We start from the raw sequence: 16883 nt of genomic DNA on the forward strand, positions 1-16883 counted from the left end.
TTAAGAATGTGAGCCCCATGTGGGACAACCTGATCCCCTTCAGCACTTAGAACAGTGCTTCACACATAGTAAGCGCTTAACAAATGCCATTATTATTAATTTGATCATTATTATTATTATTAAAATCCACCCTTTCCTCTCCATTCAAACTGCTACCACGCTAATACAATCACTCATCCTCTCCTGCCTAGATTACTGCATCAGCCTCCCTTCTGACCTCCCAGGCTCCTGTCTCTCTCCACTCCAGTCCATACTTCATCCTGCTGTCCGGATCACTTTTCTACAAAGAACATTCAGGATATGTCACCCCGCTACTCAAAAAACTCCAGTGGTTGCCTATCCACCTCCATATTAACAAAAACTCCTCACCACTGGCTTTGAAACACTCCACCACCTTGCCCCCCAACCCTACCTCTTCTCCCTTTTCTCCTGGTACAACTCAGCCAACACACTTCCCTCCTCTAGTGCCACTCCCTTCTGGGTTGCCCTGACTTGTTCCCTTTTCTTTTTCCCCCACCCAGCCCCACAGCACTATGTGCATATCTGCAATTTTATTTATTTGCATTAATGTCTGTCTCCCCCTCTAGACTGTGAGCTCACTGTGGGCAGGGAATTTGTCTGTTTATTGTTGTAGTGTACTCTCATTCATTCATTCATTCAATTGTATTGATTGAGCACTTACTGTGTGCAGAACACTACTAAGCACTTGGGAAGTACAAGTTGGCAACGTATAGAGACGGTCCCTATCCAGCAACGGGCTCACAGTCTAGAAGGGATAATGATGGCATTTATTAAGCGCTTACTACGTGCAAAGCACTGTTCTAAGCGCTGGGGAGGTTACAAGGTGATCAGGTTGTCCCACGGGGACGTCGCAGTCTTAATCCCTATTTTACAAATGAGGTAACTGAAGCCTAGAGAAGTTAAGTGCCTTGCCCAAAGTCACACAGATAATAAGTGACGGAGCCGGGATTAGAACTCATGACCTGACTCCAAAGCCCGTGCTCTTTCCACTGAGCCACGTTTCTTCTCTTGTACTTAGTACAGTGCTCTGCGTACAGTAAGTGCTCCATAGATGTGAACGAATGAATGAATGGGGAGGATGAGGTTTGGGTGGAAAGATGAGTTCTGTTTGGACTTGAGGTGTGGGCAGGACAGCCAGATAGCAGTGTCCTGAAGACAGGAGGAAATGCAAGATATAGAGAAGGAGAGACTTAAAGGCTGGAGGCGAGGATTTGGGAATCATCCGTATAGATGTGGTAATTGTAACCGTGGGAGGGAATGAGTGAGACCTCCAAGGAAGTGGGTAAAAATGGACACTAGAAGAGGACCCTGAACTGAGTCTTGAGGGACCCTCGCTGTCAGAGGGTGGGAGGCAGAGGAGGAGCCTGCAAAAGGGTCCCGAGGTCACGGTGAGGAGGAAACAGAATTCCGGGGTGAAGAGGAGTGCAGGTCAAAAGTTTCTGTTAGGATTATGAGAAGTCAGTGTCGGTGAGGTTACAGCTGGAACATTCTCTGGAAATGTTGAGATGGAGTGTATGTTCACCAGAGGGGTACAAAATGTTAAAAGTGTTAATTTCACATTTAATTTATCGTTAACAAGTTAATTACCCATGATACACAAGGGTGGCTTTGAAGCCATGGACAGTGATTTCATGTTTCCTGTTCGGCCCAGCAGAACAACACCCACAGAAAGAGAAATTGCTTATATAGTAAGTGCTCAATAAATATGATTGAATTAATTAAATAAGTAATTAATGAGTCTGTCTGATATACACTCTTACCTTTATCACCTCTTCCCCTTCTGGATCTCCTCTTTTTTTTTGTCTTGCTCCCCTTATTCTTCTAATTAATTTCCCACATAGTAGCCTCTCTCCAGTTTGGGGGTTGTTAAAATTGAGCAAAAAAGGAGAGCAATTATGGTACATACATAAATGGGAAAGGTAGCATTAAATACATCAGTGCCCAGGTTGGCTGTTGGGGTGACATGACTTGGGATGTTGAAAATTAATTGGTGATGGGATGCAGGGACCGTCTCTATATGTTGCCAACTTGTACTTCCCAAGTGCTTAGTACAGTGCTCTGCACACAGTAAGTGCTCAATAAATACGATTGAATGAGTGAATGACTGAATGCAGGCAGTGCAAAGAGAGTCACACATTGATTTCTTGAACCCCACTTGCTTTCATGAATAAGGTCTCACAATAAGTAGCCTCATCTTGGAATATGAAGGACAACTGTACAAAAACATTCGAAGCGTGGTGGAAAGAGCCTGGGGCCTGGCAGTCAAAGGACCTGGGTTCTAGTCCGTGCTCATCAACTTGTCTCTGCCTCTCTTTTCTCATCTTTTAAATGGGAATGCAATGCCTGTCCCCCCTCCTACTTAGACTGTGAGCTCCAGATTGGACAGGGACTGAGTCTCCCCAGATTAACTTGTGTCTATCCCGGATCTTAGCACAATATTTTATGTATAGCAAGTACGTAACAAATGCCACAATTAGTGTTATATGTACAGAAGAAGTGGAGGTACATTGTGGGGCAGAATGTGTTGTACTAACGGGTTTGTGCTATATAGAGCCTATTTGAAGCACAATTCAGTCTCTGTGAAACCTCTGCTCCCAGAGCAACTCTTCTCCCAGCAGGAGCCTGCCCCCACAGGAGTAGCAGACTTCTCCATATTTATAATTAGATTGTGCAAAAGCATTTGAAGTTAATTGGCAGAAATTAATTAGTGCATTGGCTGCCCTGAGCAGCGATTTACAGTTCCAAGGTTACTTAATTACAGCATAACTGTTCAGGTCAAGGCCAAGGGTTGCCCAGTCTGATCCCTTCCCTGTTACTAGAGGTGGACAGCAAAAATGTGGACTGGGCCTAATCCCACTCCTGGAAGTTTCCCCTGGAAGGTGCAACAAGAGAACCAGACACAGGTCTTCAGCTAAGCATCTGAACCTCTGGCAAACCCTTCTAACGTAACAAGCTTCAAATATCTAAAGTCCAGGGGACAGTTCTTCAATGCAGGTGACAGTCCTTGAGTTTTTCTTCTGTTTTTCTCAAGTACCGTCGAGTCATTTCCGACCCATAGCGACTCCCTCTTCAGAAAGTCTCATCTGTGTCATAAAGTCGTTCTGGGATGTGTATCCATAGAGTTTTCTTGGCAGAGATGTGGACGTGGTTTACCACTGCCTTCTTCCGGGCAGTAAAAACGTGAGTCTCTGCCTTCGTCTTTGATCAGTGTTTTGATCCCTTGATCATTCACCTTTGACTCTTTCCCATGCCGCTGCTGTCCGGCACAGGTGAGTCGACTTTGATGCTTCAGCATAGAGCTTTCCATCATGGGTAGCCCTTGAGGAGTACGCCCTCCAAAAAGACCCACAAGTGATTATAACCTGCTTTGCTGAGTTAGCCAGGCATTTTGAGCTGGTAGTTCTACACAAGCAAGGTGATATATCCGCCAGCACCATAAACTGGCATTAGCAAGCCGAGTGCCGTCCAAGAATCTGTTACCGAGGCAGCGTGCTGATCAATGCTGAAGTGAGAGATACGGAAATAGAAAACTAAAGGGCAGCACGTCGTTTGGGAGGCATTCAAACACAGTGTGTCTGCATTGTGGTATTGGACTTCAGGCTAAACCTGAGGTCTACAGAGCCGTAGAGCTGCCCGACCTTCTCTGTGGTGACAGGACTTGGACTACACACCGAAGCAATTTTCAACTCCTTGAGTCGGGCCGTCAGCTTTGTTTACGTGCTGTGCTCAGCATCAGATGGCAGGCCGGGTCACAGCGCTGAAGTCCTAGAATGAAGTCAGTCTCCCAGCATCACACTGCTGCACTGGATTGAGACACGCGTAGAATAAATGACAGCAGGATACCCTAACAGCCGCTGGTTGTTCAGCTGAAATCGGGAAACCAAATCCCAGGAGGACAGGGACACATTTTAAGGAAATGGTAAAAAAAAGCAATGCTGAATCACCGCTGAAAACTGGGAATTGGTTGCCGCAGAAAGACCAGCAAGGGGCACCATAGTCAAGAAACCAGTGGTTCTTTTTGAGCAAAAGCTCCATAAGGAGTGAGAGACGGAGTTCCCTCTAGACTGCGAGCTCAGTTTGGGCAGGGACTGTGTCTGTTTGTCATTGAATTGTACTCTCCCAAGCGCTTAGTTCAGTGCTTTGCATACAGTAAGCACTCAATAAATGCAATTGAATGAATGACTGAAAAAGCAAACCAGTGCCCAACATCGCAACCATCAAACATGACATCCCCTCAAGGACAGACTTTCGGTGGGCATTGTGTTAGCCAGGTCTGTAGGTCCTTATCATTCTCTTCAGCGGCAAACACACTCACACACCCGTAAGTGAATTTCACCATTAGTGGGGCTTTCTTCTAGTACGAAGAAAGAACACCTATATCTATAACCAGTTCCAAACAATCAATTGATGGTACTTATTGTACGCTTACTAGGTGCAGAGCACTGTACTGCGCACTTGGGAGAGTACAATGTAGTTGGTCGACACCCCCCATTTCCCTCAAGGAGTTTACAGTCTTATTGGGGAGGCAAACATTAAAATAAATTACACATAGGGGAAGTGGCAGAGTAAAAGGAGATGTACGTAAGTGCTGGGCAGCTTCAGGTGGGGTGAATCTCAAGAGCTTAAGGGATACAGATGATACTAGTAATAATAATAACAGTTGTGGTATTTTGTAGAGAAGCAGCGTGGCTCAGTGGAAAGAGCACGGGCTTGGGAACCAGAGGTCATGGGTTCTGATCCTGCTTCCGCCACCTGTCAGCTGTGCGGCTTTGGGCAAGTCACTTAACTTCTCTGTGCCTCAGTTCCCTCATCTGTAAAATGGGGATTAAGACTGTGAGCCCCTCGTGGGACAACCTGATCACCTTGTATCCCCCCCAGCGCTTAGAACAGTGCTTTGCCCGTAGTAAGTGCTTAACAAATGCCATCATCATTATTATTATTATTTATTAAGTGCTTACTATGTGCCAGGCACTGTAGTAAGCACTGGGATGGATACAGCAAATTGGGTTGGCCCCAGGCCCTGTCTCATGTGGGGCTCACAGCTGTAATCCCCATTTTACAGATGAGGTAACTGAGGCACAGGGAAGTGAAATGACTTGCCCAAAGTCACACAGCAGACAAGTGGCAGAGCAAGGATTCGAATCCATGACCTTCTGACTCCCAGGTTCGTGGTTTAGCGCATAGGCGATGCAGAAGTCAGGGCAAATAGAGGCCTCTTGGAGGACATGTGGTTTTAGGGGGGGTTTGAAGGTAGGGAGAGTGGTGGACTGTCCTCTAGACTGTGAGCTCGTTGGGGACAGGAATATGTCTGTACTTTCCCAAGCGCGTAGTACAGTGCTTTGCACACAGTAAGCGCTCACTTAATACGATTGAATGAATGAATAAATGGGAGGGAATTCCAGGCCAAAGGGAGGAGGTGGGCACGGGGTCGGTGGTGAGACAGACAAGATCAAGGTATAGAGAGTAGGTTGTCGTTAGAGGAGTTAGGTCCATGGGGTGGGTTGTAGTGGATCAGCGAGGCTTACCAAGAATAAAGGATGGGGAGAGCTGATTGAGTGCCGTAAAGCCATTGCCAAGGACTTGCTGTTAGGTGAGGAGATAGATGGGCAGTCATTGGAGGGTTTTGAGGAGTGGAGATGTGGGCTGAACATTTTTTCTGGAAAAACGATGTGGGCAGCAGAATGAAGTATGGGCTGGAGAAGGGAGAGAAAGGAAGGAAGGGAGGCTAGCGAGGAGGCTGATGCAGTAGTTATAAGTGCAATTTGGATGGAGGAGAAGGGGCAGATTCTAGAGATGTTGGATTTGGTGATGGTCAGAATATGCAGGTGTGATTGAGAGATATCAGTAACACTAGTTGAGCCCTCCTTTGGGGGCTGCCTTTTTTGAGAATTTCAGTTGGAAGCTAAGATGACGTACAGCTGGTTTGCGCAAGCATAAGCAGCACCGAGATCTGTGAATTGTTTAAAAAATGCATTACAATATTTCCTGCTCGGAGTTGTTTATACTGGACGGTGTAATAGACATGATAAAATTTTTAAAATGCCCAATGAAATTTGATTTTAATTCACTTGAAGGCAGTCCCTTTTTTAGTGTTTTAAAATGTAATTTTATGGTAGAATAACAGTTCTCTTGTGTCCGATTTTGACGGATTCTAATTTAGCCATGAAGAGGAGAATGTGTCCTTAAAGAGGAGTCCTGTTTATTTCAGTAGCTTTGAGGAAAATATGCAAAATTGTCCAGGAAGCTTTCAAAAGACTTTTGTTATACAGAAATGAAAGCTTATTAAGAAACCTTTCTCATCGGGCCAATAGTTTTCACATCACTTATTTTTCTTTTGCAGCTGCTGCAAAGAAATTTCCCCTTAAATGAAAATGGACTTTAATTTTGGTGGCTGTAATCAGTGAGGAACCCGCTCGAAGGATATGCATCTGAAAAGTTCACTCTGTTTGCCTGAAATCCAAATCCACACAGCAAATCATTCCAGTTTTTAAAAATCTATTTTGTGTTTTCTTCCTTGAATTCACAGGATGGAGGCTTGCTTCTGAATAACCCTGCTGCCTTAGCGATGCATGAGTGCAAATGTCTTTGGCCGGATGTCCCGTTACAGTGTATCGTGTCCTTGGGCACAGGGCGTTATGAAGGTGACAGAAAAACCAATGTGACATACACAAGTTTAAAAACCAAACTGACGCACGTTATCAGCAGTGCCACCGATACAGAAGGTTGGTCCTCGTGGTCTTTTTATTCCTAAAACATTATCGTGCGGTTTAAATGTTGTTGTCAAGGGACCTGGGTACTTCAGTGGATGAAACTGAAAGACCATAGTGGCTTGCAAACAGAATATCTGTAGTAGGGATTATCTGTTCTTATGAGGTAACTATTATTTTGATCCAAGCATTTAAAATTTTGGATTCTCATCAGTCTTGGTCATTCTCTCTCTTCCCTCACCAAATTCCAAGGCCACCCCTCACTTTTCCTCTCTCTTGGGATTCTTCGAGTCCCCAAACTCTGTTGGTTTTCCCTTTTAGGTACTTTTAAATCTCATAATATGAAACCTGGCTCCTAGAACCTTTTAAGTTTCTGTTCAGGTTTTAATTATGCAGCTCTTAAGCTACTTGATTACGTCCTGCTGCACTGACCTAGTCACAGTTTACAAGTTCAAAAATCAGGTAATTGAAGGAAAGTAGGAGAAGACTTTATTTGGTCAGCTAACTCAGTAGAAAAGAATAATAAAATTCGGCCTTCATTAAGTACAGCAGTAGCCCTGGGATAAATACAGAGATTTAAATTCAGTTGCTTGATATGTTTTAGAATTCAGATTTGTATTACTGCCTTTAAACTCCCAGGATCCTGCTTATATTCAGCTCCCATTGTTCCTGAAGGCTGTAACAACCAACTGGGATATGGGATTGATACACATTGTAATTACAGAGTCTTTCATTGTACAGATCTAAAAATACCAATGATGATGCAAGTGGATCAGCCTCAGTTTAAACATTCCGGAGAATACATCTCCGTATTCTAAGATTATGCTTTTGTTTGTGAAATCCCATCAATGTATGTAGGTGTATATGAAAAATCTTGGCATAAACCTGGATGCCTAGTTTGGAAGAGGTGAGGAATGCTTGGGTGACAGTTGATATTTAAAAATGTACATAACTGCAATTTGGGGAAAGATCATAATCACATCTGGTAAAGTAGTAAATATCACTAATTCAGGGTCAGTGAATCTGAATAAGATGAATTTTGCTCATTTCTACACATATGATAATTCTACCTAAACAGTAGGAAAAGCACTGATCTGCATGCATCAAAATTCCACTATTAGGTGATCCTATTTTGGGCATTGTTTATTCAGCGTACAGGAATCAAGAGAGGGGTTATTTTTCCTAAGTAGATGCTCTGGGAAGATCTAGAGAGTAAAACGTAGATTTAGAAACAATGATTGGCACTTGGAGTGGATATTGGGTATCCTAACCTTAACCTAATTAGGTGAGGTAATCTTATTCATTCGGTCACTCAGTTGTATTAATTGAGCGCTTACTCTGTGCGGAGCACTGTACTAAGTGCTTGGAAAGTACAATACAGCAGTAAAGAGAGACAATCCATTCCCACAGTGGGTTTACAGTCTTGGTTTACCTTCCCTGCATGTTGAAATCAGTCAGTAAATGTAGATATTTTCAACTCCTTACAGCCTCTCTCTCACGTTCTCTCCATGTTCCTCTCTAACTCTGTCCCTGCTTCCCCATCTCCCTTTCGATTTTTCTCCACTTCCCTCCTGTCTCTCTCCTTTCTTCTTTGTCTCTGACTTCCTTTTGAAATTATCGTACAAAACATTCGCTAAAACATCCAGGGGCACGCTATATCACCATTAGATTTTCAAATAGCAAGCCTTTCTTACAAAGTCATGGTGAAGCAAGCCCCCAGGATGGCTTGTCAGCTGTGTTACAGCAGCAGCCAAAGCAGCCAACTAATTGCGGGGCGTCATCAGGAAGAAAGGCTTAGACAACAAAATAAAAGGCACAGTGTTGCCACTATATAAAGCAGTTGTACGCCCACACCAGGAATTCTGTCTGGGATCCTGGTCACAGAATATTACGAAGGATATGAGAGCTTGAGAAGGTACAGAAAAGGGCAGTCCTGGTGGACAAAGGAATGGCAAAGCTTCCGTATGGAGATAGAAAACTTGAGAAAGAACTCTTCTCTTTGGAAAGGCAAAGGCTGAGTGGGAAGAAGATTTAAGCCTATAAATCATGAAGGGTGAGGCTGGCCGCACATGGAATTGTCATTTATTCATTCATCCATTCATTCAGTAGTATTTATTGAGCGCTTACTGTGTGCAGAGCACTGTACTAAGCACTTGGAAAGTATACAGCAAATAAAGAGAGACAGTCCCTGCCCACAGTGGGCTCACAGTCTAGAAGTGGGGGAAGACAGACATCAATACAAGTAAACAGGCATCAATATAAATCAATGGAATTAAAGATATATACGTATATACGTAAGTGCTGTGGGGTGAGGGGCGGGGAAGAGCAAAGGGAACAAGTTGTGGTGACACGGAAGAGGGGGAGCTGAGGATAAGCGGGGCTTTCTGGGAAGGCCCCTTGGAGGAGGGCCTTGAATGGGGGAAGAGTGATTGTTTGACGGATTTGAGGAGGGAGGGCGTTCCAGGCCAGAGGTAAGACGTGGGCCAGGGGTTGGCGGCGAGATCGAGGCACAGTGAGAGAGTTAGGTGAGAGAATGCTCATTGAAGCTTGAAGTTGTTGAGCTCAAAATTGACATAAACAATTCTTCACATGGCCAGCATTAAGCATACGGAATTCTTTCCCCCAGGAAAAAAATAGTAGGAGATTCATATAGAGTTTGGATTATCTTCTAGACCTCCAGTCCGTGTTAGGGGGAAGAAAGTTAGGGACGTCTAGCCAGACCATGACAAATGTCCAGAAGGGCAACCATCCCACAGTTCTTCCAAGTTTCCTGGTCCCGTTATCAGAGACAGAATTTTGGACCTTGAGTTTGACTCAGAAATGGCATTGCTCCAGGTCTGCTGCTTGTACGGTCTTAAGAGCTCCCAAGGCAAGCTTGAAGTAATGAACACCTGGGTAGCATGCAGCCTAGGCAGTGGGAGTGGTAGTGATGCCAAGCATATGAGGTGGCAGGGCTCAGCCAGCCGCACTGCACTGTGATGTGGACTAACTGGGAGCAGCCAATGACACTCCAAGCAATTATGCATAGAGAAGAACAGAGGATTTTAGACCGGAATAAATATAAAAGGCTGCCTTTTGAAATGAACGATCCAGGAGTCTTAGAGTCCTCTTTGTGGGGCAGCACATCGATATCGCAACATAGAGGTGGGCATCAAAAGACCTGGCCAGGTTCTGGCTTGGCAGGATAATCAAGGGAATGTTGCTTAGCCTCTCTAGGCCTCAGTTTCTCCAGCTATAAAAAATGGGGACAATATCTCTGCTTAGCAGGGATATTACAGAGAAAAATACATTTTGCCAACACTCTGACACTTTTTAGAATACATATATATACACACATATATGTATGTATGTATGTATATATTTATCTTCCCACCATATTGTAAATAAATTCATTGTGGAGGAAAACATTGCAGTTGATGGTTAACTTCTTTCAAAAGTTACAACATTTTCATAGAATTTAATTGCAAACAAAATGCTAGTACTATTTTAAGATTCAGTAGATTTCAGAAATAAGCACACTCTTACATGACTCACTATAAAATCTCAGGCCTTCAATTTTTCCCCCCAATGAATCCCTATGGCCATTCAGGATTAAAGGATGGAGAATCTTCTCTCCCAGTTCTTTGAGGTTTCAGGATATTCCCTCTCTCTGTGCCCATGTTTGAGTTCAGTAAAAGAATCCCCAGAATTGAAACCTGCAGATCAGTCAGTCAATCAGTTGTATTTGTTGTACACTTACTGTGTACAGAGTACTGTACTAAGTGCTTGGGAGAGAATACTATAACAGAATTGGTAATAATAATAACAATGATGGTGGTATTTGTTAAGCGCTTACTATGTGCAAAACACTATTCTAAGTGCTGGGGGGGAATATAAGGCGATCAGGGTGTGCCACGTGGGGCTCACAGTCTTAATCCCCATTTTACAGATGAGGTAACTGAGGCACAGTGAAGTTAAGTGGCTTGCCCAAAGTCACACAGCTGACAAGTGGCAGAGCCAGGATTCGAACCCATGACCTCTGACTCCCAAGCCCGGGCTCTTTCCACTGAGCCATGCTGCTTCTCTATGTTCCTTGCCCATGAGAAGCTTACATTCCTGAGGGGGAGACAGAAATTAAAATAAATTAGGGATATTGTACATACCTGCTGTAGGACCGAGGGTGTGGTAATTATCAAATGCTTACAGGAGGAAGATAGAGTAGGGAAAATGAGGGAAGGCTCCTTGGAGGAGATGTGATTTTAATCAGGCTTTGAAGGTGGGGAGAGCGGTGGTCTGTCAGATATAAAGGAGCAAGGAATTCCAGACCAGAGGGAGGACATGGACAAGGGATTGGCAGCGAGATAGACAAGACTGAGGTACAGTGAGCGGATTGGCATTAGAGGATCAAATGAGTGTGCCAGGCTGTTGGAAATCAGCAAGGTAAGATAGGACGGGGCGAGGTGACTGAGTGCTTTAAAGCTGATGGTAGGGAGTCTCTGTTTGACGTGGAAGTCGATGGGCAATCACTAGAGGTTCTTGAGTTGCTTTTTAGAAAAATGATTTGGGCAGCAGGGTGAAGTATGGGGAGAGAGGAGGCAGGGAGGTCAGTGAGGAGGCTGATGCAGTAGTCAAGGGGATAGGATAAGTGTTTGGATCAGTGTAGTAAGAGGTTTGGATGAAGAGGGAATGGTGGATTTTGAGATGTTGAGAAAGTAAAACTGACAGGCTCTTGTGACAGATTGAATATACGGGTTGGGTGAGAGATATGAGTGAAGAAAAATGCCAAGGTTTCAGACCTGTGAGACTAGAAGGATGGCAGTACTGTCTACAGTGATGGGAAAGTCAGGGGGAGGACTGGGTTTGGGTGTGAAGGTGAGCAGTTTTGTTTGGACATGTTTAGAGTGAGGTGTTGGCAGGGCATTCAGTTAGAGATGTTCTGAAGGCAAGAGGAAATAGGAGACTGTAGCGAAGAAGAGCGATCAGGGCTGGGGTTGTAGATTTGAGTATCATCTGCATAGAGATGGTAGTTGAAGCTGTGGGAGCCAATGAGTTCTCCAAGGGAGTGGGTGTAGATGGAGAGTAGAAGGGGATGCAGAACTGAACTCTGGAATTCTCACAGGTAGATGGTGGGAGGCAGAAGTTCATTGTGGGCAGGGAATGTGTTTATTGTTATATTGTACTCTCCGTAAGCTTAGTACAGTGCTCTGCACACGGTAAGTGCTCAAAAAATACGATTGACTGACACCCTGCAAAAGAGAATGAGTGGCCAGGGAGATTGGAGAACCAGGAGAGGATAGTGTCAGTGAAGCCAAGGTTGGATAATGTTCCCAGGGGTTGGGGATGGTCCACAGTGTAGAAGGCAACTGAGAGGTGAAGGAAGAATAGGATGGAGTAGAGGCCATTGGATTTGGCAAGAAGGAGATCATTGGTGACCTTTGAGGGAAGTTTCTGTGGAGTGAAGTGAGCAGAAGCCAGATTGGAGACGGTCAAGGAGAGAACTGGAGGAAAGGAAGAGGAGGCAGTGGGTGTGGACACCTTGCTCACTCTCCAGTGGCTTCTTCCCCTGGCCTTCAAACATTACCATGTCTCCCCCATCCTAAAAAAACCCTTCCTTGACCCAAGAACCCCCTCCAGTTATCATCCCATCTCCCTCCTACCTTTTCTCTCCAAACTCCTTGAGCGAGTACTCTACACTCACTGCCTCAAAATCCTCCTACTCCATCCTAATCCTCCTCGACCCCTCAGCTGCCTTTGACACTGTGGACCATCCCCTTCTCCTAGATATGTTATCCAACGTTGCTTCACTGACTCTGTCCTCTCCTGGTTCTCTTCTTATCTCTCTGCGCATTCATTCTCAGTCTTTTTTGTGAGCTCCTCCTCCCCCTCCCATCCCCTAAAGTGTAGGGGTCCCTCGGGGTTCAGTCTTGAGTCCCCTTCTATTCTCCATCGACACTCCCTTGGAGAACTCATTAGCTCCCACGGCTTCAATTACCATCTCAGTGCAGATGATACCCAAATCTACATCTCCTGGTTCTCTCTCCCCCTCTCCAAGCTCCCATCCTCCTGCCTTCAAGACATCTCTACTTGGATGTCCTCCCACCACTTCAGTCTCAGCATATCCAAAGCAGAGCTCCTTATCTTCCCTCCCAAACCCTGTCCTCTCCTGCACTTTCCCGTCGCTTTAGGCAGCACAACCATCCTTCCCATCTCATGGGCCCGTAACCTTGGTGTCATCCTTGACTCTGCTCTCTCATTCAACCCACATATGCAAACTGTCACCAAATCCTGTCAGTCCTATTTTCACAACATCGCCACGATCTGCCCTTTCCTCTCCATCCAAACCGTTACCACGTTAGTACAGTCACTCATCCTATCCTGACTGGATTACTGCATCAGCATCCTTTCTGACCTCCCAACCTCCTGCCTCTCCCCACTTCAGTCCATACTTCACTCTGCTGCCCAGATTATCTTTCTATAGAAACATTCAGGGCACGTCACCCCCCTCCTCAAAAATCGCCTATTCTATCCACCTCTGTATCAGACAGAAACTCCTCACTATTGGCTTTAAAGTTCCCTATCCCCTTGCCCCCTCCTACCTCACCTCCCTTCTCTCTTTCTACATCCCAGCCCGCACACTTTGCTCCTCTGGTGCTAACCTTCTCACTGTGCCTCGGTCTCTCCTGTCTTGCTTCCGACCCCTGGCTCACGTCCCACCTCTGGCCTAGAACACCCGCCCTCCTCAAATCAATCAATCAATCAATCAATCGTATTTATTGAGCGCTTACTATGTGCAGAGCACTGTACTAAGCGCTTGGGAAGTACAAATTGGCATCACATAGAGACAGTCCCTACCCAACAGTGGGCTCACAGTCTAAAAGGGGGAGACAGAGAACAGAACCAAACATACCAACAAAATAAAATAAGTAGGATAGAAATGTACAAGTAAAATAAATAAATAGAGTAATAAATATGTACAACCATATATACATATATACAGGTGCTGTGGGGAAGGGAAGGAGGTAAGACGGGGGGATGGAGAGGGGGACGAGGGGGAGAGGAAAGAAGGGGCTCAGTCTGGGAAGGCCTCCTGGAGGAGGTGAGCTCTCAGCAGGGCCTTGAAGGGAGGAAGAGAGCTAGCTTGGCGGAGGGGCAGAGGGAGGGCATTCCAGGCCCGGGGGATGACGTGGGCCGGGGGTCGATGGCGGGACAGGCGAGAGCGAGGTACAGTGAGGAGACAGTCACTCTCCCCCACTTCAAAGTCCTACTGAAGGCACACCTCCTCCAAGAGGCCTTCCCAGACTAATCCCCCCTTTTCCTCAGCTCCCACTCACGTCACCCTGACTCGCTCTCTCTGCTCTTCCCCCTTCTCCCTGCCCCACAGCACTTAGGTATATATATAATTCCATTTAGTTATATTGATGCCTTTACTTGTATTGATGTCCGTCTCTCCCCTTCCCCACCCAGGCTGTGAGCCCACTGTGGGCAGGGGTTGTCTCTCTTTACTGCTGTATTGTACTTTCCAAGCACTTAGTACAGTGCTCTGCACACAGTAAGCGCTCAATAAATGATTGAATGAATGAATGATTGAATACCATGGACTGCCCCAAAAACGAATACATGGATTTTGGATCGAATTAAGCTAGAGTGGCCTCTGGAAGGCCAAATGACTTAGATTTGCACATTTTGGACACACAATTAGGAGGACTAATTCTCTGGAGTAGACACTAATGGTAGAAGAAGTCCAGGAAAAACGTGGAAGAGGCAGACCAGCAGCTAGATGGATAGAGACAATAACAACGGTAACAGAAGAACCATTAGGAAGGTTAGATTATGGCAGAAGACAGGACGTTCTGGAGAAAATACGTCCAGAGAATCACTATGAATCAAAAATGACTCGACGGCATGTGGTAATAATAAAAACCGAATGCCTACAGTTCATGGTTTTTGCTATTATTTACTGGTCTTACAGTTAAGAAGTAAGGACTATGAGGACAAGTCATCAGGGAAGTAGTAGTAATAGTATGTATTTATTAAGTGCTTACTGTGTGCCTAGCACTGTACTAAGCATTGGGAAAGACTATCCAGTGTGGCAATGGTTTAGTTAGCCTACTGGATCATAAAGTCATCTTGTATTCATAATGAAAATATGAGGGAGGAAGTGAGCAAGCGTTTTGGATTTGAAGTACAGTCCATAAAAGTTTCAGTACAAGCAGAAATTTCCTAGAATGTCACTGTGGAAAAACTAAATCTTAGCTGGCATTTTCATTCTCCCTTTTTTTATTCAACAGAAGTTCATATAATGCTTGATGGTCTCTTACCGTCAGACACCTATTTTCGGTTTAACCCCGTAATGAATGAAGACATACCTCTGGATGAAAGTCGAAATGAGAAACTAGACCAGTTACAGTTGGAAGGGATGCGGTATTTAGAGAGAAATGAAGAAAAAGTGAGAAAAGCGGCCAAAGTGTTAACCCAGGAAAAAACAACTATGCAGAAAATTGCAGATTGGCTGAAATTAAAAGCTGATATGTACGAAGGCCTTCCATTAATTTCAAAACTATGAAACATCAGTGCATGCCCATAAAGCCGTTACCCGAAAATCATCTAATTCAATAAAGAATTCATTTAGAGTTTCTGTAAATTGACTTTTGAATATTTTTTCATTATGGGCCATGCTGAAGGTTTTGAGTCTTCTTGACAAGGTATTTGTTCAGTCAGCAAGGCCAGATGTGAATTGATAAATAACTGTTACTGCAATAAGGTTTTAATGGTGTTAATAGTCATATGAGCATTAGGAATAGTACCCTTGTAGTTGATGGTTTTAGTAAATATTGGTTTTGTTTCGAAGTTTTTAAATGTATTAGTATTTTGCCTAGCAAAACACTAAAATATCAGAGGTCATTGTATATTTTTTCATTGTTTAATAATCATGTTGAGTTAATTTGATCGTTAATCTCTTAAAGTTAAAAAGTAGGTGTTTTCCCAACGTTCACTAAAGGCTTTTAGTCTGCATTAAGAACTATGTACTTAGAATTACCTGTCAATTAAATAGCAACCTAATAACAACAGAATTGCTTGTTGCTTTACACTTGGTAAACAGAAGTAACATTAATGTACGTCTTTGTCTTTAAAAATATTTTCCTGGGTAATTTCAGTTGAAGAAGTTACAAAAGCACAGCTCGCTCTGTTCTGTTCTGAATTCAAAGCAATTTGTCTTGTAACTTTTTGAGATTTATGTCATCCTTAACTCATTCACTTCTGTAAATAATCGTTTGATTTCATTGAAACAAATATTCCTCTGATAAATAAACGATATCCAATAAGCTTAAAGTGCCATGGTATGATCTTCCTTTGCAATGAAATTTTTAATCTGTCACAAAGCCACCTTAATTTTTTTACATTAAGACCACCACTCGCTCACCTTCAGAGCCCTCCTAAAAATCCTGCCAAGAGGCCTTCCCTGACTAAACCCCCATTTCCCTTATCCGCCCTCTTCTCTGTGTCATCTGTGCACTTGGATCTTTACTCCTTTAAATTCAGGAGCTGAACGACAAGTTCCTAAAATGAGACCAAGCCACCAGTGTGTACAATGGAAGGCTTTATTTCATAATTAACCTACTAAAACACCCCCACACCCCCACACACACTGACACAGAGTAGTTACCCATCTAGTTTTCCCATCATCGTGGACAGAGCACTGACTGGCCTGGGAGTCAGAAGGCCCTGGGTTCTAATCCCAGCTCTGCCACTTGTCTGCTGTGTGACCTCGGGCAAGGCACTTCACTTCTCTGTGCCTCATTTACCTCATCTGTAAAGTGGGGGTTGAAACTGTGAGCCCCAAGTGGGACCAACCCAATTTGCTTGTATCCATCCCAGGGCTTAGTACAGTGCTTAAGCATGCAACAAATACTATGTTAATGTAGTTTTTTGTGAAGATGATCTCATATTGGAGAAGTTCAAGGAGTCTAGCAACCTGCAGCTCATCATCCTGGTGCAAGTTTTAGGTGGTCTGGCCATGGCCGCAGTAAGTATCTCGGTGCATGGTTTAGGTGATTTTTGCCACAGCCACACTGTAGGTGTCTTGGCTTAGGGGATTTTGCCACATAGGGGCCCAGGCCCACTTCTTCCCCCCTTTTATCCGTTGTTTCGTGGGGGTTGCAAGCGGTGGCTTCTCAG

At 44.4% G+C, this 16883-nt stretch overlaps 1 protein-coding gene across 2 annotated transcripts in view; it reads left to right on the plus strand.

The window, feature by feature from the left end:
* PNPLA8 (patatin like phospholipase domain containing 8) overlaps positions 1–16037 on the plus strand; it is a 73853-nt gene extending 57816 nt beyond the window's left edge. For both annotated transcript variants that reach the window (XM_038752885.1, XM_038752884.1), the window contains exons 9-10: positions 6548–6743; positions 14996–16037. In XM_038752885.1, coding sequence (XP_038608813.1) covers positions 6548–6743; positions 14996–15270 — 471 coding nt within the window. In that variant the 3' untranslated portion in view covers positions 15271–16037. The remainder of the gene's footprint in view (positions 1–6547; positions 6744–14995) is intronic.
* Positions 16038–16883: the final 846 nt, after the last annotated feature.

The sequence above is a fragment of the Tachyglossus aculeatus genome, chromosome 10 (assembly GCF_015852505.1).
Source record: "Tachyglossus aculeatus isolate mTacAcu1 chromosome 10, mTacAcu1.pri, whole genome shotgun sequence".
Lineage (NCBI taxonomy): Eukaryota > Metazoa > Chordata > Mammalia > Monotremata > Tachyglossidae > Tachyglossus > Tachyglossus aculeatus.